Source organism: Meles meles, chromosome 8 (genome assembly GCF_922984935.1).
Source record: "Meles meles chromosome 8, mMelMel3.1 paternal haplotype, whole genome shotgun sequence".
NCBI classification, from domain to species: domain Eukaryota; kingdom Metazoa; phylum Chordata; class Mammalia; order Carnivora; family Mustelidae; genus Meles; species Meles meles.
Window position 1 is genome coordinate 5,059,779 of NC_060073.1, and position 25,122 is coordinate 5,084,900.

The 25,122-nt window shown below is 62.2% G+C and overlaps 3 protein-coding genes across 10 annotated transcripts; 1 reads left to right on the forward strand and 2 right to left on the reverse strand.

The window, feature by feature from the left end:
* Positions 1–631: 631 nt before the first annotated feature.
* CARNS1 (carnosine synthase 1) lies at positions 632–10,125 on the reverse strand. Of its 5 annotated transcripts, none has more exons than XM_046017660.1 (9): positions 10,068–10,122; positions 9,679–9,705; positions 8,102–8,375; positions 7,181–7,270; positions 6,048–6,932; positions 5,871–5,956; positions 4,907–5,138; positions 4,531–4,811; positions 632–2,786 (listed from the first exon to the last, which is right to left on the reverse strand). In XM_046017660.1, the coding sequence occupies exons 2-9, from the start codon at positions 9,679–9,681 to the stop codon at positions 1,560–1,562; spliced, it is 3,078 nt and encodes a 1,025-aa protein (XP_045873616.1). In that variant the 5' UTR covers positions 9,682–9,705; positions 10,068–10,122; the 3' UTR covers positions 632–1,559. The 5 variants fall into 5 exon arrangements, with proteins under 5 accessions (XP_045873616.1, XP_045873619.1, XP_045873617.1 ...); XM_046017663.1 differs by having other exon boundaries at positions 8,102–8,399; positions 10,068–10,114; XM_046017661.1 differs by having other exon boundaries at positions 6,048–6,222; positions 6,445–6,932; positions 8,102–9,705; positions 10,068–10,114.
* Positions 10,126–14,871: 4,746 nt separating this feature from the next.
* TBC1D10C (TBC1 domain family member 10C) lies at positions 14,872–20,972 on the reverse strand. 4 transcript variants are annotated; one of them, XM_046014168.1, is made up of 10 exons: positions 20,919–20,972; positions 20,484–20,662; positions 19,637–19,736; positions 19,306–19,413; positions 19,120–19,226; positions 18,850–18,964; positions 18,074–18,139; positions 17,756–17,945; positions 15,871–16,025; positions 14,872–15,564 (listed from the first exon to the last, which is right to left on the reverse strand). In XM_046014168.1, the coding sequence occupies exons 2-10, from the start codon at positions 20,633–20,635 to the stop codon at positions 15,217–15,219; spliced, it is 1,341 nt and encodes a 446-aa protein (XP_045870124.1). In that variant the 5' UTR covers positions 20,636–20,662; positions 20,919–20,972; the 3' UTR covers positions 14,872–15,216. The 4 variants fall into 4 exon arrangements, with proteins under 4 accessions (XP_045870124.1, XP_045870125.1, XP_045870123.1 ...); XM_046014169.1 differs by lacking the exon at positions 20,919–20,972 and adding an exon at positions 20,797–20,880; XM_046014167.1 differs by lacking the exon at positions 20,919–20,972 and having other exon boundaries at positions 20,484–20,888.
* A 1,113-nt stretch (positions 20,973–22,085) lies between these two features.
* Positions 22,086–25,115, forward strand: PPP1CA (protein phosphatase 1 catalytic subunit alpha). The gene is made up of 7 exons (XM_046014529.1): positions 22,086–22,244; positions 22,768–22,899; positions 23,061–23,291; positions 23,812–23,916; positions 24,343–24,566; positions 24,650–24,784; positions 24,860–25,115. The coding sequence occupies exons 1-7, from the start codon at positions 22,190–22,192 to the stop codon at positions 24,968–24,970; spliced, it is 993 nt and encodes a 330-aa protein (XP_045870485.1). The 5' UTR covers positions 22,086–22,189; the 3' UTR covers positions 24,971–25,115.
* Positions 25,116–25,122: the final 7 nt, after the last annotated feature.

A 25,122-nucleotide genomic window follows, 5' to 3' on the forward strand; every position in this document is an offset into this window, starting at 1 on the left:
GCTGGGCTTTTTTGCCAGGTTCTTGGGTCTCACTGACCCACATGTAAATACGGGTTTGTGCTGGAGTTTGCTACGTTTCCAGTTTAAGTACATTTAGTCAGCTTGCTACCTGGTACAGAATAGGCACTTAATAAAACTTTGTTAAGATAATAAATAAATGAATCACCAAACCTGGCCTGTGACTTTAGATATGAACATGGATTCTCGTTGAATGGGGCTCTACAGGGGTGAATTCGGGCTGCATTAGGTCTTGGATAGAGTTCTGACTGTTGGAGGCCGCCTGGATGTGCATTCCAGCTGGATGGGGAGGCTAAATATGAACTCAGTTGGACAGAACTCAGGAGGCTCCAGGCTGGAGGAGGGTTATTTGATTGGCTGTGGCCCTCTGGTTGTAATTCCACCCTCCAGAGACCCTCAGGTTTGGGTCCCGTTGTGAGTGACCATGGCAGGCCCCTGCTCACGGTCAACACGGAGGCCTGGCCAGTCTGGTGTTTATCCCTAGCGTCAGAGGCTACAGGTATCCCTTAGCCACCTCTCCCTCCTCTCTTCCCCAGTTCCCATCTAGCTGAGTCTGAGGGGAGCTGTCCAAGTCTCGAGAACCAGATGCCAGACTTTTCGTTAGTTCATAAGCCTTTATTTGGAGAGGGATGCCTGCAGAGCTGGCCACAACTCCCGGGCTGCACATGGGCAGAGTTATTGAGACAGACTCCCCTGAATCAGGAAGGGAGTGCAGACTTTCCTCTGCCAGTGCTGGTTAGTTATGCCAGAGGCCAATGCTCCAAAGCTTGGTGGAGAAGGCGGGCGCTGCCTGGGAGGAGGCGTTCCCTCATCTTAAGGCCACATGTGAATGCGGGCAGGGAGCTGAGTGCAGTTTGGGAGTGGAGCGGGCACATAAGACTTAGTAAAAGTGGAAACCTGGGCCTTGTAGCTTGTCCCTTGACCCCCCGGCTACTGTGGTACGACCTTGAGGCAGTGATTGTTCCTGTCCGAGCCTGTTTCCTCGTCTGTAGAACAGGGCAATGGTGTCTGCCTGGAGAGGAGATGGTTCCTGCTGATCTCAGGTCTCCTGCTTCTACCGCTCAGGCCAAATGAGGCAGGCAGGGCATTGCCAAAAGTTGTCAGCGGGCTCTAGAAATATCCTGGGATTTGCTAAATGAGGGTTGAGGACAGGCCGTTTCGTCTCAGGTTTTTGTGGGATTTGTCCAAGGCCAGAGGCCAGCCAGCTTCTCTCTTCCTGAAGGGTGCAGGAAGAGAGACAGACCTGGAGGGATGCCAAAGAGGGGCTAAGTTTGGGCCCATTCCCACCTCCCTGTGGTGTGTGTGCGCGTGTGCACAGCTGTTGTTGCTTCTCCGTGGCTAGACTCGTGGGGCAGGACTGGGGCGTTCGGGCTGAACTGATAGCAAGAGGGGCCAGTGGCCCGCCCGCCACACTTTCTTTTATGGCCCTTAAGCTCGGGAGGCCTTCGTGTCAAATGGCCCTGCCACTCTGGAACAGCCATGAGGCCTTGGAGGGGGGTGGGCAGGCCAGGGTTGGGGCAGGGTCCGGGGAGAGAGAGGCACTATTTGAAGTGGGACAGGAAGTGGGCAACCGGGTAGTGGGGCCCATCGATGCCCAGACCCTGGCAGAGGCCCAGCAGGCGGAGGCGAGCCTCAGCCGGGCTCTCCCCAGCACAGGCCACGCTGCAGTAGGGCTCCTCGTACTCGCCCGGCACCAGGATCTCCTCCAGCAAATTGAGGCGCAGCAGGCCCTGGTCGTGGAGAGCCTGCAGGGTCTCGCGGCTGGCGGTGGAACTCAGCACCTGCGGATGCTGGGACACCAGGCACATGACCCCCACCAGGTGGCCACGGGCCCGTGGGTGGGTGGGCAAGGCAGGCCGCAGGCCGCAGGCCACCATCGCTGCCGCCAGCAGCAGGTCCACCCCGTACAGCTCCAGGATCCAGTCTCTCAGGTAGAAGCCGCCCATGCGGGGGTTGATCTCGATCAGTTTCGGCCCAGCCCCCGTCAGCTTGAGCTCCACATTGAACACCCCATCCAGCAGCCCACAGCCCAGGCAACAGCGGAAGGCCGCCTGCACCAGCTGGGCCTCCTGCTCCGGGGCCAGCCCGGTGGGCATGCAGGCTGCCGTCTCCGTGAAGCCAGGCAGCCTCGTGGGGCCGTTGTCGGAGACGAAGGCGGCCAGCAGGCGCCCTCCGAACAGCACCAGGTCCACGTCGTGCTCGGTGCCCTCGACAAACTCCATCAGCAGCATGGCGTTGCCCCAGCCCAGCCCAATGCCGGGGTGGTCGGCCTCGCCCTGCAGGTCGCGGGCGATCCGGGAGAAGTGTTCGTGGCACTGCGGCGCGTCCTCCACCAGCCGCACACCCACCGCGCCCGCCCCGAACTCCAGCTTCATGACGCCGGGCAGCGGCACCTGGTGGACGGCCTTCTCCACGTCGGCCTCGCTCTCCAGCGGGCAGCAGGGCACGGCGTGCAGGGAGGGCGCGGGCCAGGGGGGCCCGTGGCAGCGCAGCAGGTGCAGCTGGGTGCAGCTCTTCTGCTTGGCCAAGCGCATGGCAGCCGGGGGGCTGCAGGGAAGCCCCAGCTCCTGGCAGAGCAAGGCCGTGAGCACAAGGCAGTCATCCCAGTAGGAGAAGCAGCCATCCAGCTGCAGGCCCCGGGCCCGTACCAGCTCCGCCAGCGACCGTGCGTTCTCTTCATCCCGCCGGTGCTCCGTCACATCGAAGTGGATGAAAGTCTGCACCAGCTGGGACGCAAAATGGTTGGGGTCCGACTCCACCAGGTGCAGCTGCGGAAACCACCAGGGCCCAACACATCCAGCTCAGCCCGTGCTGGATGCTGGGGCGATCGGATGGGGCCTAGAGCATGGGAGGGCATGGGCCCGCAGAGGAGACAGACTTGCCAGTTCTAGGGGCTCAAAAAATATTCGTTGATGACTTACTAAATGGCAGGTGCCGAGTTGGCACATCCAACCCAGCCTGGGAGGGAGGGAAGGCAGCTGAAAGGAGGCAATGCTTAGGCCGGGAGCTGAGTAAGACTCAGCCAGAGGAAAGACGGTGGCAGTAGGGAGAGGGTGTGATCTGGGCAGGAGGGGACTGGAGCAAAGTGGGGGGCTGGGGGGGTGGGCGGCTCGTGGGCTCATTCTCACTCTGGACCAGAGCTTGTAGAGAAACTACCAGGGTTGGGGATTGAGAGAGGTGGCCTGGTGTCTTGGGACATCATCCTCTTGATTGTCATTCACCCAAACAGTTCTGACCCTGGGGGTGCCCATGGAGGAATCCAGTGAGGCCCTGCACCCCAAATCGCACTGCCCACTGGGGGAACACAGACCGAAAGCGGCTGGTTCCCAGGGCAGAGGGTGCTCCTGAAGAGACGGGAGCGTGTCTGGGAGCACTGTAACACTTGGCAGCATGAAGAGGGGAAAGACATTCCAAGTCCAGAGCACAAAGTGCAAGGCAGGGAGTGAAGAGGCATGGGAACGGCTGGAAGGGTGAATTCCCAAGGGGGTGCTGTTGTACCGTGGAAGAGGGAAGAGGAAGCCATTGTGATAGATTAGGGCCAGGAAGAACCTGGCCTCTGTTTTCTTATCTGTTTGATAGCGGGTAAGAACGTCTACTCTGCTGGTGTGGCTTCAGATTCTTTAACGTGAGGCCACTGCTGTGAACTTGATTCAGGATCTGTAAGCTGCTCCCCAGCACCCACCTCGTGCCCTCAGGAATTCAACCTCCAAGGGCCTGTCCTTCCTGCAGGATGGGGTCAGGCTCCTTAGCCTGGCATTCAAGGTCCTGGTTCTGGTAGGAAAACTGAATGACCGCCCCGCCCCTCCTGCCCATCTGCGCTGGGCTCTTTTTGCCCTGTAGGGCTCTGTGCTCTCCCCGAGCTCTTATTTCACCGGGCTGGGACAGAATTCGACCAGAAGCCAAAAAGAGTTTAAACTTCTGGGTGTTTCCGTCAGTTAAGCCTCTGCCTTCTGCTCAGGACGTGATCTCGGAGTTCTGGAATGGAGCTCGGCTTCTCCCTTTCCCTCTGCTGCTCCCCCCACCCGCTGCTTGTGCTCTCTCACTCTCACTCTCTCCCAAAAACGAAATAAAATCTTAAAAAAAAAAGTTTTGGGACGCCTGGGCGGCTCAGTCGTTAAGTGTCTGCCTTCCGCCCAGGTCTTGATTACAGGCTCCTGGGATCCAGCCCCGCATCAGGCTCCATGCTTGGCAGTAAGCCTGCTTCTCCCTCTCCCACTCCCCTTGCTTGTGTTCCCTCTCTCGCTGTGCCCCTCTCTGTCAAATAAGTAAATAAAATCTTAAAAAAAAAAAAAAGTTTAGATTTCTAACCTGGGCGGGGCTGCGGGCCCCGGCCCTACTCCCCGGCCCTAGAGCCCCCACGGGCCCGGCCAGCGCAGGCTCCGCCCCCAGAGATGCTGGCCCCGCCCCAGAGCCCTCACTGCCGCGGCGCCCAGGGCACGGCCTCCGCCACTGGGGCCCGGACCTGGCGCCGGCCCCGCCCCTGGCGCCGGCCCCGCCCCCCGCCCCGCCCACCTTGAGCCCGTAGTGGCGCGCGGCCTCCCACACGAACTTCTTGCTGACGCCGCCGGCGCCGATCAGCAGCAGCTGCTTGCCCTCCATGAGGTGGTGCGCGGACCGCCGCAGCATGGTCTCCACGAGCGGCGCGGCCGCCGCTTCCTCGGCCGCCGAGCGCGGGCGCTGCGCGGCCCACAGCCCCTCGAGCGCGCCGCACGCCTCCAGACACGGGCCGCTGTTCAGCTCCAGGGCCACCGGGGTCAGCGCGCGGCCCTGCACCGTCAGCGCGAAGTCCACGCCTGGGCCGGGCCGGGGGCGCGAGCTCAGCACGGGCTGCCCTCCGCCCCCCCCCCCAACGGCCCCCCGGTCCCCGCCCCGGGCGGTGCGCTCTCACCGAGGAAGTCCGTGCGGGCCCGGCGCCCGCCGCGCTGCTCCGCGCTCAGGCCGGCCTCCAGGGCCAGCACTGCGGCCAGCGCGGCCTCGGCCCCCGCCTTGACGCGCTGTCGCACGACCGCCACCTGCCCCGGCTCCCCCAAGCCGCACCGGGCCAGGGCCACCTCCAGCGTCTGTGGCAAGGAGCTCTGGTGCCGCAGAGGCCGGTCCTCACGGCCCACGCTGCACACCACCTGGGCGGGGGGGGGGGGGGGGGGGGGCTGAGGGTGTGAGCCCAGGAGGAGCCGGCCCAGGACTAAGGCACCCGCCACCCCCTGCCCCTGCACACCTACCCTTGTGCTGAGACCCAGGCCAGACCTCTCACTGGGCAGTCAAGTGGCCCAGGCCTCTGTGACTTCCGCTGTGCAAACCACTTTCCCCGCCACCTGCCCCTCTGGTCCTTCAGACCCCAAGAGGACTCTACCCAGGCCTCCACCTGCGCTGGGGTCTCTCTGCTCCTTGGAGGTTCCAAACATGCTTGTTCCTAGCTCCTGCAGGCCTGCGGGCCTGTGCCACCCTGATGTGCCCCCCACCCCAGACCTCCACCAGGGCAGGGTTGAGAGACTCTGCCTCGGGTTGGCTCAGAGCTGTGTCCCCAGGAGGGTCCCCAAGATTTCTTGAGTTCCCCAGCTTGGAGGCCCCTTCTACAGGACTCCAGACACTGGCAGTTCAGGGACCCTGGGTCAGCCTCTTCTGTGGGTAAGAGCTCCCTGGAAAGAGGATTCGGCCCTGGGCCCTGGTACCTGGTACCAGGCAGGGCTCCTGAGGTAGGAAGGGTGGAAAGGGAGGGGAAAAGCGTCAGACCCAGGAGTCTTCCTAGAGACCGCCAGGACTCCCCCCAGAGGTTATGTCTTCTCTCTGCCGGGGGCCCTCGGCCCCTCATGAGGGCTGGGCGGGGTCAGGATCTAAACCTGGGCCAGGCTCACCTTGCTCAGCAGGGGCCTGTCACCCTGTGTCCGACAGACCACCGTGCAGATCCGCACAGCCAGCTCAGGGCCAGGTGGGGGACTGCCTGGAGAAAGACAGTGAGGCCTGAGCCCGGCACAGAGCAGCTGGGAGGGTGAGCCGAGCTCCCACTGCGGGCTGGCCCAGGGGGCTCTCACCTGGGAAGGGCAGTCGGGCAGGTGGGCACACAGCCTCCACCAGGACACTCTCCTCCTCCTCCAGTTTCTCCAGCAGCGCCAGCACCGTGTCCGCCACTGCGCCCAGCTCCCCTCGCGGGTGCACACGCAGGACCTGCCGCCCCCGCCAGCGCCAGCCACTGAGCTTGATGGCCACCTGCAACAGGGAGGGGAAGGAGGCCTCCTTACCACCCCATGAACCTGTGGGGTACCAGAGGATCCAGTGTGTAAACAGAGGTGAGAAGGGAGGGGATTGCCACAGAGAGATGCCAGCAGTAGGGCTCAAAGTTGGGGACCACTGTGCCCCAGGACTGGGTAAGCATCCCTGCGTCCCATCCTGCCGGCATCTGCACGGACCTCGGAGGCGGGAGCCTGTTACCTGCAGGGCATCACCCAGGGCACCAGAGTGCAGAAAAGCCCCCACTTCTTCCTTCACCAGGGTCTCCTGGCCCTCTTTGCCGCTCAGCTCCACCAGCCGTAGGCCCGGGCTGGCCTCCCCTCCCCGCAGCAGGGCCGGTGGCTTATAGGTGAAAGCCAGGGTCGCTGGCACGGCCACACCACCCTGCTGAGCCAGCAGTCGCCTTGTCAGCAGCCTGTCCTCCAGCAGCCGGGCCAGCTCAGCCGAGGCTCCTGTGGGGCAGGTCAGGTCACGGGCAAGTTCAGCTGCCTCTCGACCCCGGCCAGGTCCCAGCCCCAGGCCCGCCAGGAAGTAGGTGGCTCGGCGCGGGGGGACAAAGTCATCCAGGAATGTCAGGCCCCCTGGGTAGAAGCTCACAGCCTTAGAGACCAGCAGGACCGCCTCGCCCGGCTGTCCGGGTGCTGGCACCTTCGTCAGCCAAGCAGGGGACAGGCAGAGGAGCATGTTTCCTGTGGGCAGAGGGAAGAGCCTTGCTGGCCAGGGAAGGCTTAATGCCCCCGTGCCCTCCACCTCCAGCCCAGGGCCCTGGGTAGTGGGGGGCAGCTGCTCCCGGAACCCACCCCCACTCAGAGCATGGCAGCTGGCCCAGTGGAATGCAGGCACTTCCAGGGTCAGTGGGTATTTCGGGATGTGGCCGGGCCGGAGGAGGGCTGCCCTTTCTGTAGGAGCGGGTGGGGGAACGTGGGCACATACTCACCCGGGCTCTGGACCCCACCCTCCAGGAGCACAGACAGAAAGGTGCTGGGGGATCCCAGAATGCATAAGGTCACCTCCGCACCAGGGCAGCCTGGGGGGGTGGGGGCGGGGAGAACATGGCCCAGCTCAAGAGGGGCTCCCCCTGCTATCTTTCCGCCCACCCTTCCCTGCCCCATAGCCCCGCCCTCCCCATGCCCCCCCTCCAACCCCGTCCCTCGTCCTGTCCCTCTGGTGTGGGCTGAGAAGGGCTGGAAAGGGAAAGGGAAGCTGCCTGCCCATCCCGCCCCGGTCAGGCTGGCTCCCTCCTCTCTGTAGCTAGCCTGGAAGGTACTGGAGGCTGAGTGACCGGAGACCTGGGTTCTAGCCTGGGCTCTGACACTGACTTTCTCTGTGACCCGTGGCCCCCATGCAGTGTAGTTGCTGGGGGGTGGGAAGAGGGGGGAAACGTCCCTGTGCCTCAGTTTCCCGGTCTGTGATTTTCATGTATTCTAGCTGGGAACCCTGTGTCCACACAGAACTTTTGTGGCCACCTGATCTATAAAATAGATATAAAAATAAGTACAAATAAAACTGATAAAGCCGGGAAGCAGTTTTGGGTCCCAACTGTTAGCGGCTTCCACAGCAGCTCCCAAAACCCGTCTATAGGAGCTCCAACTCCACAGAACCTAGATTACAAATCCCACGGCTGGGTCTTCTGGGGACAGGAGGGAAGCCTTGATCTCTGACTTTACCGGCGCCAGATGCCCTTTGAAACGATGCTTGCCTGCCCCAGGTTAACTGGCCTTGCCTCCCTGGCTTCGGATCCAGCCAGAGCCTGGGGGAAGGGGCTGACCTTGACAGGGATGGGAAGTAGGCTGGGCTGAGGGCGCCTCCTCCCCGCCCCCCCCCCAGGGCCGCCCCCCTCCCTGGAGCCCCTGGGCACCTGTGCGGGGCACCTGGCTGCGGTCCTGGGTCTCCGGAAGCCCAGCTTGCTGCAGACAGCTCTGCAGGAGGCTGTAGCCGTAGACAGTCCAGGCCCGGGCCTCCGCCCCCTCGAGGGAGCCCTTGCAGTCCAGGCCCACGTCCTGGCGCCAGGAGCCAGGGAAGCAGCCTGGGGGCGGCAGGCCAGAGCCTCCTCCCCATGGACCCTCCTCTTCCTCCAGGTCCTTGGAGCCCAGGGGGCAGTCCCAGTCGGGACCCAGCGGATCCAGGGAGAGCTGAGAGGGGCAGAAGTGGTAGGTCTGGGGTAGAGCGAGCAAAGGGCCCATTAAGTCACTCAAGGGTATAAGCCCTCCACACCCTCTAACCTTGGGCTACGTTCAGGGCAGACACTGTCCTAGGAACCAGGAGGGGATGGTGTTGGATTAGGGGGTGAAGGCCTGTCACCAGGAACATGTAGGTAGGGGTGCTTTGTAAACTCCAGGTACAGTGCTCCGGGGGGCAGGGGGGAGGGCAGAAAGCAACGTGACGCTAGCTGGACCACTGCCCCCCATCCCACGCTGAGGTCTGTCCTAGCTTGGTTCGTAGGACCAGACGTACGTGTTGGTCTGTTTTGTTCACTGAAGCAGTCGTAGCACACCATAGCTGCTCAGTCAACACGGACTGAGAACAGAGGAACCAACCAAGCAATCACTTGGGCTGCTCATTCCCCACCGGCCTCGGTAACCTATCACCATCGTGGAGCTCTGCTGAGACCTGAATGTGTAGACGAAGCTGTCCCATGGCCACCCAGGTAGGCCTTGAGGACCTACTGTGTGGCCAGCCCTGCGCAGGGCACTGGTAGGGGGAAAAGCCAGTGCCCTTTTTTCAGATGTTCTGAGTCACAGAAATGCTTTCTTTGGGTGACATTTTACACCCCTGCCCCTCTCTGAGGCAGGCTAACTCCCAATGAGGCTACTCAGACTCTGTGTGACCACAGGTGGGGACAGTAGTGGGCTTATCCTCTGGGGGACAGCCTGAGCAACCTTGAGTAAGTTACAAGGTTTCTTTGGCCTTGCGGGGGGGGGGGGCTGGCACCTGCCCTGTCCCACCCCAGGAGACCGGTGAGGCTTAGCCTTCAGTCACGGGGATGCAGTGTGCTGCGGCCAGGAGGGCACGTCCGCGCCTGAGACCTGGGCTCGAATCCAGGCTGACCAGTTCCAAATTCTGAGCCTCGTGCCTTCTCTTAGAAGGTGTGTTCAAAAAGAAGAAGGTGTGCGTCCCCTGAGAGCCCAGAACGTGCTCTCACTGCTACGTCCCCAAGCCTAGAATGGTGTCAGGTGCATAGCAGGGGCTCAAGGGGTGATGTGGAATGAATGACCGCCGAAGGGGACCACCTGTGCCCGTCCCCGGGGCTGCTGGGGGAACCAGAAGTGCCCGGCCAGCAGCTGCCTGTCCCACGCACCCGGGGCCATAGGTCTGAGCTGTCTGCACAGGGGAGCCCCCAGGGTGAGGCTTCTGGGTGCCAAAACGCTGCCCTCTGGGCCCTCCCTCTGACAAGGGGCTTGGGCCCTTTGAGGGGAAAGAGCAGAGGAGACTCACCATCTTACTGGTGCAGTGGCTGAGAGACTGATGGCAGAGACAGAGAGAGACAAAGGAGGGAGTCAGGGCAGCGTGGTCTGCACCCCACTGCCCAGCCCCTAAGACTCTGGAACAGAGAGGTGGCTGCCAAGGCCCGGGTGTCCTGACCCTGGCAGGTGTCCCAGGCTGCCCCACCCCCAACCCAAGGAGGCTGTGGGATTCCTGCGGCCGGGACCCCGGGGGTCCTGGCCACCCCCGCCCCCAGAGCTCAAGCCTTGCGGGTTGCGCCAGGCCCCACTGGGGTCCTAGCACCCCGCCCTTCCAGCGGGGGGCGCGCTGGGTACCCACGGCCCCTGGCCTCCGGCCCCCCTCCCTGGCTCTCCTGGGGGCGCGGGCAGGAGCCGGGGTACCTGGAGGGCTGCAGCGGCTCGGCGGGGCAGGCGGGCGGCGCGCAGCGGCGGGGGTTTGGCGGCGGCAGTGGCGGCGGCACAGCGGAGGCGGGCGGCGCCGCTTTATATAGAAGCGACCGGGGCATGCCCAGTGCGGGGCGGGGGCGGCGCGGGGCCCCGGCCGGCACCCCCTCCGGCCGCCCGACAGCTCCGGTGCAGACATCCGCCACCCAGGTGCCCAGGGTGGAGCCAGGGAAGGAGGGCAGACCAAGGGAAACAGGATCAAAGCCACAGGGCTGTGGCGAGGGAGAGAGGGACATAGAGAGTCCGGAATGGAAGTGGGATGGAAGAAAGGGAGCCGGAGAGAGGAGGAGGGGAGGGGAATAGTAGGAGAGGGCAGAGAGGGGTGTCAGGGCTGCCCTTGGCTTTTGGGGGTGGCCAGGAGATCAGTCAGGGCACAGGAGCTGGAGTCCTCCCCCTGGATGGAGTCCTGAGCGCCCTAGCACACCCAGCCCCAGCAGCCAGCCTCAGCCATGAGCACTGTGCCCTAAGTCAGACTCCCAGAAAGGCCGGGTTGGATGGGGGTCCCTGTACTCCTGCCTCACCTCTCCTGGCCCCCCGTCAGAGTGGGGATCAGTCAGTAAGAGGACCCCACAAGGGCAGGCGCAGCCTCCCGGAAGACCCTCTGCCCTGCAGGGGGCCAAGAGGGAAGGGGGTGCCCAAGCTGCAGGGTTCCCGTGGATGTGAGCCCAGGAAAGGGGGTGTGTACCGGGTCTGTCTTGCCCATTGACACCCACGTCTGCTGGACATGCCAGCAGGGACGCCCAGTCTCCCCAAGACACATACCTTACCCCAGGTTCGCTTACCCAAGCACCCCCAGAAAACACCTCAAGAGACCCGGCTCACGACCACAAATTCAGGGACTCACACCCTCTCCTTGAGTGTCACGGGAAGCAGGTGTCAGTCCTAGCGCCAGCTGTAGGACCTGGGCACTTCCCTTTCCTGGTCTGAACCTCACTCTCCTCCTGCCTAAAACGGGGCTAGTTCCCATCTCTCGGGGCTGTGGGGAGGGTTAGTACAGGGTGCCCTGTACACGCACCACACGTAGCCTGTGATTACAATTCCGACAGCTTACAGCCTCAAACCCACAGCTTCTCCCTGCTTGCCTCCGAGTTGGAGACTCCATGGCTGTCCCTGAGAACCTTCTGGGCTGGGGGTCCCGTGGCATCTGTGGGGGTTGAGGTGGCGGCTTTGGCTGTACAGAGGACCCACCCCTGTCTACCACTGGAGGGACTCAGGGGAGAAATGATTCATCCAGCGTCCGTCCAGCCCAGCCCACATTCCCCATACAGCTTTCCAGGGCTGGCTGCTCGACGCCCTCCCTGGAATGAGGTGTGGCCACTAGAGAAGTCCATTCTCTTGCCTCATGGGTAGCCTGAGCCCCACCGCGATCCCACTGGTGGAAACAGGGGACATAGATGTCATCAAGAAGCATGAGCTTAGGCACTTAACAAGAGTTAGAAACTGAAATTCAACTGAGTAAATGTTAGGGATTTGATTGACTTTACTCAACAAGTCACACACAGGGCCAGCAGCCCATCTAGCAGAGAGAGGAAGGGGCTCCGAGCAGAATGAAAGACTTACAGGCAGAAGGGAGCAAGGACAAGGAAGCTGTACAGGCAAAACAGTGGGTTGGGTTTTGCAAGGTCGCCTTCCTTTAGGGGATGGCAGAGGTCTATGGGGTGACCTAACTAGTTCTGGCAGGTGAGTCCTGATCCTTGTTTAAGATTCCATTTCTGGGGGCACCTGGGTGGCTCAGTGGATTAAGAGTCTGACTCTTCTTCTTCTTCTTTTTTTTTTTTTTAAGATCTTATTTATTTTAGAGAAAGAGCATGCGCAAGCGTGGGGGTAGAGGGTGAGAGAGAATCTCAAGCAGACTCCAGGCTGAGCTGGAGCCAGACGCAGGGCTCGATCCCACAGCCCATGACCTAAAGTCAAGCGTCAGACGTTCAACCGGCTGAGCCACCAGGCACCCTATGTGTCCCGCTCTTGATCTCGGCTCGGGTCTTGATTGTGCTGCTGGTGAGAGGCGGAGCCGGGGTCTTCCATCTGCCGGAGCGTGTACACACCGCACAGAGAGTGACCTTGGGGCTGGGGTGGGAGGTTTTATCTCATTATCTATAGGAGAAAATCGAGCTCAGACATCGAGAGGACATTTCCTATACCGGGACTTTGCAGGGAGTCCGAGTCTGGCTTCTGGACAGCGTGGGGATGGGGACTCTCTGGGGTGCGTGGGAGTGCAAGATGGGAGACGATGCACCCTTCCCCACGACAAGGTAGGGCTCCATCTGCCCTTCTGCTTTTTTTTTTTAAAGATTTTATTTATTTATTTGACAGACAGAGATCACAAGTAGGCAGAGAGAGAGGAAGGGAAGCAGGCTCCCCGCTGAGCAGAGAGCCCGACGCGGGGCTCGATCCCAGGACCCTGAGATCATGACCCGAGCCGAAGGCAGAGGCTTTAACCCACTGAGCCACCCAGGCGCCCCTGCCCTTCTGCTTTTTTAAAAAAGTGTATTTATTTATTTTTAAGTAATCTCTACACCTAACGTGGGACTCAGACTCAACAACCTCGAGATCAAAAGTTGCATGCTCTTCCGATGGAGCCAGCCAGGAGCCCCTGTCCTTCCACTTTTTTGCTTGGCCCCCACTCCTGTCCCCGGGGCTGACCCAGGCCAGTGGACATCTCTGGGTGCCATTACCCCTTCAGTCCCTGCAGACTGAGTACCATCAGATTCCCCGAGCCCCCCTTCCAAGCAGGTTTGTCGGGAGGTGGGACTGCCAGGTTTGCTGAATGTGGTTGTTCAGGTTGCTCACTGCACGAAAGCTCCCAGCTGAGAGTGGTCACTTCCCCTCTGCCACACAGGGCTGCATGTGGCTGGAGAAGAGGTGTCTTTTCCCAACTCGCGCACGGTGCTGTAGGGGCTAGCACAGCCTTTGGAGGACAATGTGTACAGAAAAGTGTTCACACGAGGAGGGAGCTAGTTTTCTTCTGACACCCCCACACCCTACCCACCTCAGGGTCCCCACGTCGATGTTTGATAATGGCACCTGCCCAGAAAATGCTTCCCTGAGCAGAAAAGGCATTGATTCAGCCCTAGCTGGAGGAGTCCTGCCAGAGAGTATTTGCCCCTAGGGTCTATGAGCAGAGGGACCTACTGTCACCATGGCCCCCCTCCCAGCCTCATGACAGATTCCCGGGCCGGGCCGAGGTTGCTGCTTTCCTGCTTCCCCACCCTCCGAGCAGAAGAGCAGAGCCCTTGGAGAGCAGAGAGTCTAGGAGCTGACTCCGGGGCTAGGTCCCCCCACCCTACCTGCTGCAGAGCCTGGACTGCATTCGATGCCCTAGAGCTACGTTATTGTCCAAAAGGCACAAAGACCTGAACTCTGGTGGCTCTAACCCCCAACGGTGATCTTGGGCTGGGCACTCCATTTCCCCTTTCTCTAGTGAGGGTATCAGTGCTCCCTGCTGAGGGGGAGGGGATCCGAGAAAAGGTTCTGGGAAATGTGGGCGAGTGGGTTATACTTAAGCTACAGGTACTTTAGTGGGGCAGGGATGAGGGAGGGAGGGCCCTGGAGGTTCTCTTTAACTCCCAGGGGCCCAGATGCTGCCCCGCATTCCAAGGGGCTGGGACTCAGGCTGGGGCAGGGCCACGGGTGTGGGTGGGAGCAGGAGAGAGAGCATCCCCAGAAGGACAGCCCTGGGTGAGCGCCCAGTTGTAGGGGACAGGTTCCTGGCTGCCGACGTGGAGGCAGGGGCAAACCTGGGGCCTGCCACGTGCTGCGAGATCTGGGCTAAATGCCCTCCCCTCCCGAGCCTCAGTTTCCCCCAGGAAACTCTGCAGACCTGGGTCTGGACCTCCATGTTCCCTCCTCCAGGCGGTAGGCTCCCTTGGGTATGGGATGGTCTGCCCGAGACCCAGGGCCTGGCCAGGCACATACCAAGCACCAAATGAGCATATGTAAGAGCGAGTGCGCTGTCACCAGAGCATTCCAAATCAGGGCTCTGACCAGCAGCCAGGCCAGTGTTCCAGCACAGCCACTGGGACACGCAGGCTGAATATTCCACCGTGGAAACAGGAGTCCAGATGCTTTCTCCTACTGCTCCAAAGTCCTGCCATGCCCTGCCACCCTCCCCCTTGCTGGGGCGGACCCCCAGGGAGGCAAAGCACCCTGGAACGGGCACTGTAGGGACACAAGCCGGCATTGGAACCAGCCCTGTTGCCCTGTTGTCCTGGCAATGGCTCATGTCAGGGGTACCCCAGGCACCCACGGGGGCAATTATCGAGTGTGGGAGGGAGTTTCCATGGTGGCAGTCCCGAGGGGGTGCAACCAGGGCTTTGGGGGTGGGCAAGGGCCTGTGGGACCTTTCTCTTTTGTCCTGGTACAGTAGGCTTTTGTTCTGGCCTGGCAGTCTCTGAGAGCCGGACAGGACCATGGGTGGGGGGCCGACTTGGGTTAGAGTCCCCCCGCCCCTGGGGGTCCTGAACCAACCTGGGAGGTGGGGAAGAGTAGGAGATAGACCCCCCACTTCCGAGCTCAGCCTCCACTTGGGGACCCTTCCTCCTGGAGGTGCCAGAGCCTTACCTGCCCGCAAGAGGCAGGGCGAGGTGGCTCCCCATTGGATCCTGTGGCTGGTAAACAGCTTTCAGCAGCCAATGGGCAGCCTCGGTATGTCCCGTGGGAACTGGGGGGGGGGCGTGGAGAGGCAGAGCTGGGGGGGTGGTGAGGGTGGGAGGAGAAGGGGGTGGGGAGCTTTCAATCCAAATCCACCCAGGCTTCTGCTCAGTGAGCCTTTATTCTAGGCCTCTCCAGGAGCCCTTTGGGGTCCCCTAGCCCAGCCAGGTGCCCTGCACCCCACACTCCTTCGGCGCCCGCTTCCATGTTTGCGAGGGCGGGGGCACCAGGACGGCTCCGCGGGAGAATGGCAGGCCCGGGCCCGCGACACCGCACTCGGTGGCTTTCCTTCATCCTCGTGTCGCACAGTCCCTGGCCAGGGAGACGCCAGACCCCAGCGGTAAAGTGCAGGCCCCGTTTCTGAGGCGGGCATCAGCCCATCGGGCAATCGGGCTTCGGGGACACTGAGTCCATGATGCCCTCAGAAGTCGAACCTTCAGAACCGGGTATCCAGGAAGGAGGTGGAGCCTCGATGAGACCTGGAGGGGCCCTCGAGAGGGGGACCCCTGGCCCGAGTCAGGAGCCCGTGGAAGGTCTTGCCTCGGGTCTGGGGCTTGCGCCGAGGAGGCCTGGGCTCCTCTGGGGGCTGCACCACGATTCGGGGCACCTCAGGCCTGGTGCCTCCTCGCACCCTTGCCAGCTGCTGGGCCTCAAAGATGGCCTGGGCCCCAGGCAGGCGGGCCTGAGGCCTGGGGGGTGGCCCGGACGTGGACTCGGGCAGCCGGGCCAGCTGGACCCTGATTTCCCGCTGCAGGTCCTGCTCAGACAGGGCCACGCTGTGCACCTGTGGGGAGTAGCTGGTAATGAGTGTGCCCAGACGGGGAGGAGGGGCAGGAAACCGTGAGGTCCCCACAGGGCGGGCAGGACACAGCCCCAGGAAGTGGCTCAGGGCTGAGGGACTGACAGCCAGACTCACTAAGGGAACCGCAGAAAGCTACTTGAAGCCTGGGGTTTTCAGCTTTTCGGCTGCTCAGAGGACAGGAACTGGGCCCCGGGGCTCACTCTGACTTCTGGCTGCGTGACTCAGTTTCCCCACCTGAGCAGCAGGGACTGGGCCATTGTGGAAGGCAAGGCGGCGGGGGGCACCCACCTGGGACATGAAGATCTCCTCCTGCAGCTGGGTGGATGGGATGGCTCGCAGGGCACCGAGGGTCTCCAGGAGCCCGGGGCAGGCCAGGCGCTGTTCCGTGGTGCCCAGCGCCAGGCGCACGAGCGTTAGCCCCACGCGGAACAGCACCTTCACACCTGCAGGCCGGGGGGCTCACTCAGTGCAGGGCCAACCCTGCCCCTCCTCAGTTCTGTACCTGTCCCTGCCCTCCGCCAGACAGACGCCTTCCACCCTCCCGCAGCTCTGCAGCCTGACTCAGACCAGGAGCAGTGACAGCGGGACCGCGAGGTGGGGGCTGATGCTTCCGGGCAGAGCAGCGTGCCAGCAGCCAGGGGACACAACTCCCCACACCTGCTCTCTGCGCCTCGGCAGCTGGTCCCTGCGAAGAAGGCCTTTCCAGCTTAGTTCTGTGACCTTCTCGTTCTAGAGAGATTCTCGCCAGAGCTCTTCGCTGCTAAGCCAAGAGCATAGTGCACGCAAGCACGCACCCCAGCACGCACGCTCACGGGCACGCGCAGGTGTGACCTCGGGCTGTCCCGCAGCCTCAGAATCCCTTCCAGGCAGCCTCGACTCTGGGGACCAGGGAGGCCTGGTGACGACGGTGCCTCATAAAGAAACGATCACCACTACTCCTGTCATCACCATGACAAAACAGAGCTTGTGACATTGCCTGTCCCGTGCTCGGTGGAGAGGACAAAGAGGGTTCCGCCTGCCCTGCCTGGTCCTTGAGATCTGGGGCTGGAGGCGTGGTGACACATAGATGGCAGCTTGGACACCTGTGACCAGAGCTCTAAGGGAGCCTGTAGTCAACTGGGCACATAGCAGGTGCTCAATAAACGTACTGACTGATTCCTGCCGTTTTTCGGTCGTAACTACCAGACAACGCATAGAGAACAGAATGCAGGTGGGTTACTGATGGGGGTCCCGAGACAGAGCCCCAAAGTCCTAAAACGGCCCGCTCAGCTCTGCCCCAAACTGCCCCCACTCTTGGCCTGACCTCTCTGGCTTCCTCTCTCTCCACACCCACACCCCCAAGTTGGCAGCAGCCTGGACCGTGCGGACAGTGTCTCTCCTGGCCTCCCGGCCTCCATGGCGCCCTGCAAGTCCGCCGCCCCCACGGAGAGGCCAAAAGCATCTTGGAAACAGCACTCTCCTCCTACTGTTCCCTTAACACTCTGTCCCACCCCTTGTTTTATTTTCTTCATGGCACTTACAACAATCTATAAATACCATTTTGTTTTTTTTTAAGCTCTGTGCCCAACGTGGGGCTTGAACTCGCAACGCGGAGATCAAGAATCACATGCTCCACCACGGAGCCAGGCGGGCGCCCCTATAAATATCTTGTTGATTTGGTTGCCGCTGGCTCCCATCCCCACCCTCACCAGAATGTAAGTGTCCTTCGCCCAGTGGTCCCGGCGTCCTACAGCCATGCGGGGCACAGCGAGGGCTCACCCAGTGCACTTCCACTCCTACCGGGCCTGTCCCTGGCACTGGCCATGCTCACTGAGCCCAGTCCCCAAACAGCTCCGCTGCTGGGATCTCCCCGGCTCTGGGATCTCCCTGGCTCTGCTCCACATCCCTGTGCGGGGAGCCCCTCCCTGGCCCCAGCCCGCGCCCAGCAGAGTCTCCCTCCCTCCGGGAGTCTCGTCACAGAGGCAGGGGCGGCCAGTCATCGCAGGGCAGGCGGGGGCTGGGCTGCTCCCCCCAGAGCCAACCCGCCGCCACCAGGCTCGGCCCGCTCTGGCACCCACAGCCGGGACCAGGATTGGCAGTGGCAGGTGGGGCAGAGTGGAGCTGGCCCTCCCGTCCCTGTGCGCACCGGAGGCTCCCAGCCCAGGCCACGCCCCCCCTCCGGCTGTCCACTCACCCTCGCTGAGGAAGGCGTCCCAGACGCGCAGCACGGTGGGGAAGGGCAGGGAGCGGGCGAAGAGACACAGGAACCACTCGGGCAGGTAGAGCAGAGGCCCGACGCCCGCCTGCTGCAGGTGCTTGTGCACGCGCGGGAGCAGCCGCCGAAGCAGAGCCGTGAACACCTCGGCGTCCAGCTGCACGGCCTCCTGCAGCCGCGTCCATCAGCACGTCCACTCCTGAAGCCCAGGCCCTGCCCCTCTCCGTCACCCGGCCCCTGCCCGCCTGCCCAGTCCCTCCCGGCGCCCTCTGCTCCCCGCCCCCCCCAGCTTCTCACCATATGAGGCCCATAGTAGCCGGGGAGGTAGACCTCGCAGATCTGTACCAGGCACCAGAAGGCCTCCTGGGTAAGGGCACAGGCCGTAAGCGCCCCCACCCAGGGGATCACAGAAGGAACCGCAGGGGAGGGGAAAGGAGCACAGGGGAGGGTCCTCTGTACCACCCCCCCCCCCCCCGGGGTGACTCTGGAGCCTGGCGCCTAAGCTCCGGCTCTTACTGAAAATCTCCCCACTGGCCAGAGGCCTACCAATGGGTTTAGGGAGTCAGAAGTCATAGGGTTCATGATGTTGAATTTCAGAGTCACAGGTTTGGGGCTCGATGGTCAAGGGTTGGGAGGGTCCCAAAGTTCAAGTCCTGAGCTCTTGGGGTCATTGAGATAATAGTCACAGGCTCAGAATTGGGAGTCATGAGGTCAAGGTGATGATGTCCAGATTCCTAGGTCACTGGGGCAGGGAACAGGGGCCAAGGGTCCCAGGCTCCTGGAGTCAATGTCATTGGGCTTGAAGGTCACTGAAGTTGGTGGTCATGAGGCCCTAGGTTGCTAGGACAGGATCTGGGAGTTAAGGATCCCAGGTCCCTGAGTCCAGAGTTCCTGGGGTTAAGGGGGTGGTGGTCATGGATCCAGAGCCCAGGATGACTAGGTCCATAGGTCAGTAGGATGTGAGTCAAGGTCTCAGGGGCCCGAAGTCCAAGTCCCCAGGGTTGGGGGTCATGGATCCCTGGGATTGGGGCTTCGGGGTCCCAAGCCCCTGGAGTGGGGTCGAGGGCACTCACCTCTGGGGGCAGATGCATGAGCAGCACAGCGGCCACAGGGCCTTGGGCCTGACAGTAGCCCTGTTCAGGTCGATGCAGGGTGTAGGCCTTGAGTACCTGCAGGAGCCCCTGCTGCCTGCGCCAGGAGACCCCATCAGGGCCGGTCCGCCACGGTCCCCTCCCCCACCCTCAGGGCGCCTCTTCCCAGGCTATAAAGCTGTGGCAGAGGTCCAGGCTGATGGCCCTGGAGGCTGTGGGGCTGGAGGTCCCTGGGTGTCACTGGCCGCCTACCCGTGACCCTGCGGTGACACAAACATCTCGTGTAGAGGGAACTGGCGGTGCAGGTCCCGGCTGATGGTCTCCATCCACTGTGGGTCTCCAGGAGCTTCGGCCAGTTTCTGCGGGCAGACAGCGAGGTGGATGTGAGGGCTCAGAGTGGCAAGGAAAGGGGAGGCAGGGACCCCTGGCAACAGTTACCTGATAGGTGCCTGGGCTGTTCTCCTGACACACATGGGCTCCGCACAACAGGGGCCAGCAGCGGGCCCGCAGAGCCGAGGGGATGCCTTTCCGGCACTGCATCTTTACCTGCGGGTGAGGCCAAGGCCAAGTCAGATGACTTGGGGGGCCAGCATCCCCCGCTCCTGCTGGCACATCCCAGCCCCAGCCCGTCACGGGGCAAGGGGCACTTTGGGGGGGGTGGGGGTGGGGGACAAAGGCAGGAGGTGCTGGGACACAGGAGGGGTAAATTTTACCAGGGCAGGGACAGAGGCAAAGCGGGTTGAGACAGGGAGCCCCATGCTCCCCTCACCTTCTTGTACCGCCGAGACATGGTTTTCTCCCAGTGCGAGGTCATTTCTACCCACTTCATCTCCCGCTGGCGGATAAGGTCTGCAGGAGGGTGACCTGGCCTGCGGGCACGTGGCACAGGCAGGGGGGGCGTTGGCTAGCTGTTACCCAGGGCCCACATCTGCCCATCCTCCATGCTGCCCCGGGGAAGCTCAGCTCCTGGCCCTGGAGATCTCTGGGGAGCCCTGGCGGGGGGGGTAGCCTGTCACCCAGGAGCTGCCAGTGGTTGTCACAGGGGTGGGAAAGGATATGACTCTGATGTGGCAGAAGCAGGAGAGACTGAAGGGGGTGTGTAGGTGTGTGTTGGGGGAGGGACCGGCTGGCTGTCCCCTCAGATAGGAGCACAGACAACTCATTAAGAGAAGCAAGGTGGACAGAGCCGTGGACTAGAAGCCGGGAGTCCTGAGTTCTAATCTGATTGCCTCTGATCTGCTGTGTGACCTTGGGCGAGTTCCTATCTGGACTTGTTTTCCGGTCTGTATATTGGAAAAGGGAGAGGGGAGAGGTAGAGGTGTGGGTTCTTTGGCTGGGTTCTGGGATTTGGGGGGCAGATTAATAGGGGAAGACTATTTGCCCCCAAGGATAGATGCAAAGTCTGAGAGGTTGGGGGTAAAAGAGGTATATGAGGGACACGGCTGCCTCGTCCCTGCCAGCTTTAGGACTCCACCCAGAGCATGAAGAGGGGTGTCACTGGCTGAGTCCCCAGACCCTCTAGGACCCTCGAGGTTGAGCCTCACTCCAGAATTCAGCCCTCCGCCCCCAACCTCAATCCCAGCACCCCACTGCCCCCCAATCCCTTCCCTTCTTACCCTGGCTCTGCTGAGCTGCCCCCAATGAAGCCATAGCGATCAGCCTGGCGATATGGACCGGGCCCACTCAGCTCAGAGTCGGACCCCAAAGAGCTGGAGTCATCCTGCCCCTCGGAAGTTTGTACGAGGTCCTCCCCCAGGGCCTGGGCCATGGTGCCCCAGACCCAAGCTGCCACGGGCTGTAGGATGTGGAGAAAGCCAGTGTGAGAGGCTGCTTCTGGCCAGCCTGGGACCTGGGCTCCCATCCAGCCGATCCCCAGCCCAGGGGACCTGGCTGCAGGGTTCAGAGGGGAGAGGCATCAAGGCATCTCACCAAGCCCCTTCTCGCCCCTCTTTTATTGGGGTGGGGGGAGGGCCCTGAAGTGGCAGGAAAGTCAGGCCTCTGGATGGAGGCCCAGCCCCAGACTCAGCCCCTGCCCCCCCAGGCCAACTTACCTCCCTGCCGCACCTCACCTCCTCCTCTCACTTCCTCCTCTGGGCAGCCTCAGCAACCCGCTGGGGGCCCCTCCCACACTCCCCTCCCAAGTGTGTGTGGGGGGGTGATCACCCCTTCCTCTCCAAGGCTCTTCCGGCCTGCCCAGGTCTGTGGGCTCCTCCCCTCCCCTCCCCATGGGCTGAACGGCTGCAGACTCGGGTGCCTGCGGAGGGTGTGAAGGGGCCAGGACCCACCCTCGCGGTACAGAGGCCAGGCCCCCTCCAGTTTTGAGGTTATGTTTGTAAAGCAGCTCAGGACTCCTGGGAGACCTGAGTGGCTCAATAGTTAAGTGTCTGTCTTTGGCTCAGGTTATGGTCTCAGGGCCCTAGGATCAAGCCCCACGTTGGGCTCTCTGCTCAGCAGGGAACCTGCTTCCCCCTCTCTCTCTGCCTGCCTCTCTACTTCCTTGTGATCTCTCTCTGTCAAATAAGTAAAATACTTTTAAAATTTCAAGATTCCAGTGAGAATTATGGTTTATTTAATATTTGCTTTTTACAAGGTAATGTTTTGAATATGCACACAATACGGCATTACTATGCACTCGTTACTATCCACTCAGTGGATCTTACAAAAAATACTAATTTAGCGTGCACCACAGTGGGGACCAAGTTGGGTTCAGAGTGTAGCAGCAGGTGTCTGGGTTTGGCCTGCTGCCTAGGGGGCCACAGAGACTCAGGAAGTGAGTCTTGGACCAGGGTCTTGGACCAGCCCCCTGCTATCTCTGAGTCTGTTTCCTTTTTGGCACTTCGAGGACTTAATCCGCAGCGTTTGGAGAATCGGTTTTTAATGTGCACACACCACACTCCCGCCCAGGGTGGGAACTGCTGGTTAGCCTTTGATAGAAAAAAACAACTTTCACGGTACTTCCGGCCCCGTCTTCTCGGAACGGGTCACTCCTAGGGGCGGAACCAGACTCAACCCCGCCCCACCAAGCTCCACCCACCGGCCAGGCTTCGTCCTAGACACACCAAACCCAGCCCAAGACCCGCCCCTTCCCCTATGCCCCGTCCCCCAGACCTCCGCGGCCTCTGCGCCCGGCGTCCAGAGGGGGCGCTAGAGCGCGGGGGCAGCGCGCGGGGCGGGGCGGCAGGCCTAGGAGGCGGGGCGGCAGGCCGGGGCGGGCCGGGGCGGGCCGGGGCGGGCGGAAGGAGCGCCAGGCCGGAAGGAGGCCGCGGGAGGGCGGGCGGCAGGATTGGGCCCGGAGCTGCTGGGCCGGAGCGGCGGCGCCGCCATGTCCGACAGCGAGAAGCTCAACCTGGACTCTATCATCGGGCGCCTGCTGGAAGGTTGGCCGGGGCGGGGGACGTCGGTGCCCGCCGCGCCCTGGCCCCCTGCCGGGCCCGGAAGTGGTGCGCGGGCGGGCCTGCCCCTTCCAGGGCCAGCTTAGACTGGGCGGGGACGGGCCTCGAGGACCCGCGTCCACAGCCGCCCCCCCGCAAGGCGCGGGGCGCTTGGGACGTTCCGGGGACGCTGTGGCACGGGGATCACCCCCTCTCCTAGGCCGGGGGCGCACAGGTTGGCCTGCGCTCCTGGGGGTGAGGGAGAAACCTAAGAAGCCTAGCTCCACCCCTCCCAGGGATCGTGCGCTGTGGGTTGGGCTGTGGGGCTGTTGGGTGGCAGGCCCCCCCGACGCACAGCAGACCCCGTCGAGGGGTCCCATCCTGGGAGGCTCAGCAGCAACAGCTGCCCCTGGGCAAGGAGGGGCCCAGGAGACCCAGGCGCCCTCAGAGGTGCCCACAGGGCCACTTGTGTCGCCAACCTTCCTCCTGCCTGGGGGACCAGAGTCTTGACGCCCCGTTCCGCCCCCAGTGCAGGGCTCGCGGCCTGGAAAGAATGTACAGCTCGCAGAGAACGAGATCCGTGGTCTGTGTCTCAAGTCGCGGGAGATCTTCCTGAGCCAGCCCATCCTTCTGGAGCTGGAGGCACCCCTCAAGATCTGCGGTGAGCACCCCCCGCCTCGGCCCCCTTTGCTTCCTGAAAGTGGCGTTCCCCGTCTCTTGCCCCCCCAAGTCCTTGCAGTGCTCCTCCCTGGCGCCCAAACTTGGCCCTGGGTTCAAGTGTGGCCCCTGCCCCTGGCGCTGAACCAGGCCCCTGGGTCACAGGTGACATCCATGGCCAGTACTACGACCTCCTGCGGCTATTTGAGTACGGTGGCTTCCCTCCTGAGAGCAACTACCTCTTCTTGGGGGACTACGTGGACCGGGGCAAGCAGTCTTTGGAGACCATCTGCCTGCTGCTGGCCTATAAGATCAAGTACCCCGAGAACTTCTTCCTGCTCCGTGGGAACCACGAGTGTGCCAGCATCAACCGCATCTACGGTTTCTATGATGAGTGTGAGTAGGCTTCCGGAGTCCTTAAGCGACTCGGCTGCCCAGTGAGACCCTCATGTTGGATTGGCAGTAAAGGTACCGGTGTCTACAGATACCTACACACTGAGATCTATGCAGGGGGCTCCCAGCCCTCCTGGCCCGGGGTCTGGCGCTCCGGAGGGGTCTGGTGAATGGCTGATGACTGAAGACTGCCCCGTGTCCTCGTGCAGGGCCCTGCCTCATGACACTCCCCTCCAGCACATCCCTTAAGCACTTAGGATGCCTGTCTGGGCCTGGCCTGCTCCCTGGGTGGGGGTGGGTTGTTCCAGATTGGAACCCAGGTTCCTGGGGACTCAGCTGCTTTAGAATTCTTCCGGGAAGGCTGGTAGGCAGCGGAGTCGGGGGAGGGGGGCGTCTCTTCTCGTCTGCCACTGCCTGCTCCCAGCTGTGTCTGGACTGCCCGCCGAGTGCCCTGGAGGGCCCAGAGACCCAGGCTGGGTATGCGGCACACAGGCCTCCTGAGGCCTCTCGTTGCTCCCGACAGGCAAGAGACGCTACAACATTAAACTGTGGAAAACCTTTACCGACTGCTTCAACTGCCTGCCCATCGCGGCCATCGTGGACGAGAAGATCTTCTGCTGCCACGGAGGTGAGGGAGGCTCCGGAGGTGAGGGAGGCTCCGGGCACGTGGCTGGGAAGGATGAGCCCCTGGGCCACATCTCCCGGAGGCCCTGGGAGGAGGTTGGGGCCGGGGGGATGTATTCCCAGCTCTCCCAGGGCTCCGGCTTTGCACGTCACTTCTTCCAGGAAGCCCCCGCCATCCCTCCCCAGTACTCCGTTCCACTCTCCCCCGCTTTGGCCTTGGCATTGTGCGGGGACTGTCTCCTTTGTTCAGAGAGCTCTGTGGTCCTTGAGGCTGAAGGGGATGACTTCTGCCTGCCTGGACTCCTGGGACTTTGGGAGAACGCCAGGGGGTGGCAGGTGGAGGGGAGACTGACCAGCAGAAGCTTTGTGGGGCGGGGGGGGGTTCTTTGAGGCTTGAGGAAGTGACCTGTCCCTTCCCATCCTCCCCCAGGCCTGTCCCCAGACTTGCAGTCCATGGAACAGATTCGGCGTATCATGCGGCCCACAGACGTGCCTGACCAGGGCCTGCTGTGTGACCTGCTGTGGTCTGATCCTGACAAGGACGTGCAGGGCTGGGGCGAGAATGACCGTGGTGTCTCCTTTACGTTTGGGGCCGAGGTGGTAGCCAAGTTCCTGCACAAGCACGACTTGGATCTCATCTGCCGGGCACACCAGGTGGGCCGGCAGCTCTGGGGCCGGTGGGCACGGGGGCTGGGTACCCAGCACCTGCTGAGCCGACTGCCCCCACCCTCATCCAGGTGGTGGAAGACGGCTATGAGTTCTTTGCCAAGCGGCAGCTGGTGACACTCTTCTCAGCTCCCAACTACTGCGGCGAGTTTGACAATGCAGGCGCCATGATGAGTGTGGACGAGACGCTCATGTGCTCTTTTCAGGTGGGGATGGGAAAGGTAGTGGCCTCTGACTCCCGTGGCTCAGCCCGTGAGCCTGACCAGCTCTGTCTCTTTCAGATCCTCAAGCCCGCGGACAAGAACAAGGGGAAATACGGGCAGTTCAGTGGCTTGAACCCTGGAGGCCGGCCCATCACCCCGCCCCGCAACTCCGCCAAAGCCAAGAAATAGCCTCTGCGTGCCCGCACTCTGCCCCAGGTGGTGGATTGTACAGAAATTATGTGGCCGTGGGGGGTGGTTCATGCTGGCCCCCCAGGCCCACCTGTCATGGGGAACACGGAACCTTGGTGTCTTTTTTTTTTTTAATGAATCAATAGCAGCGT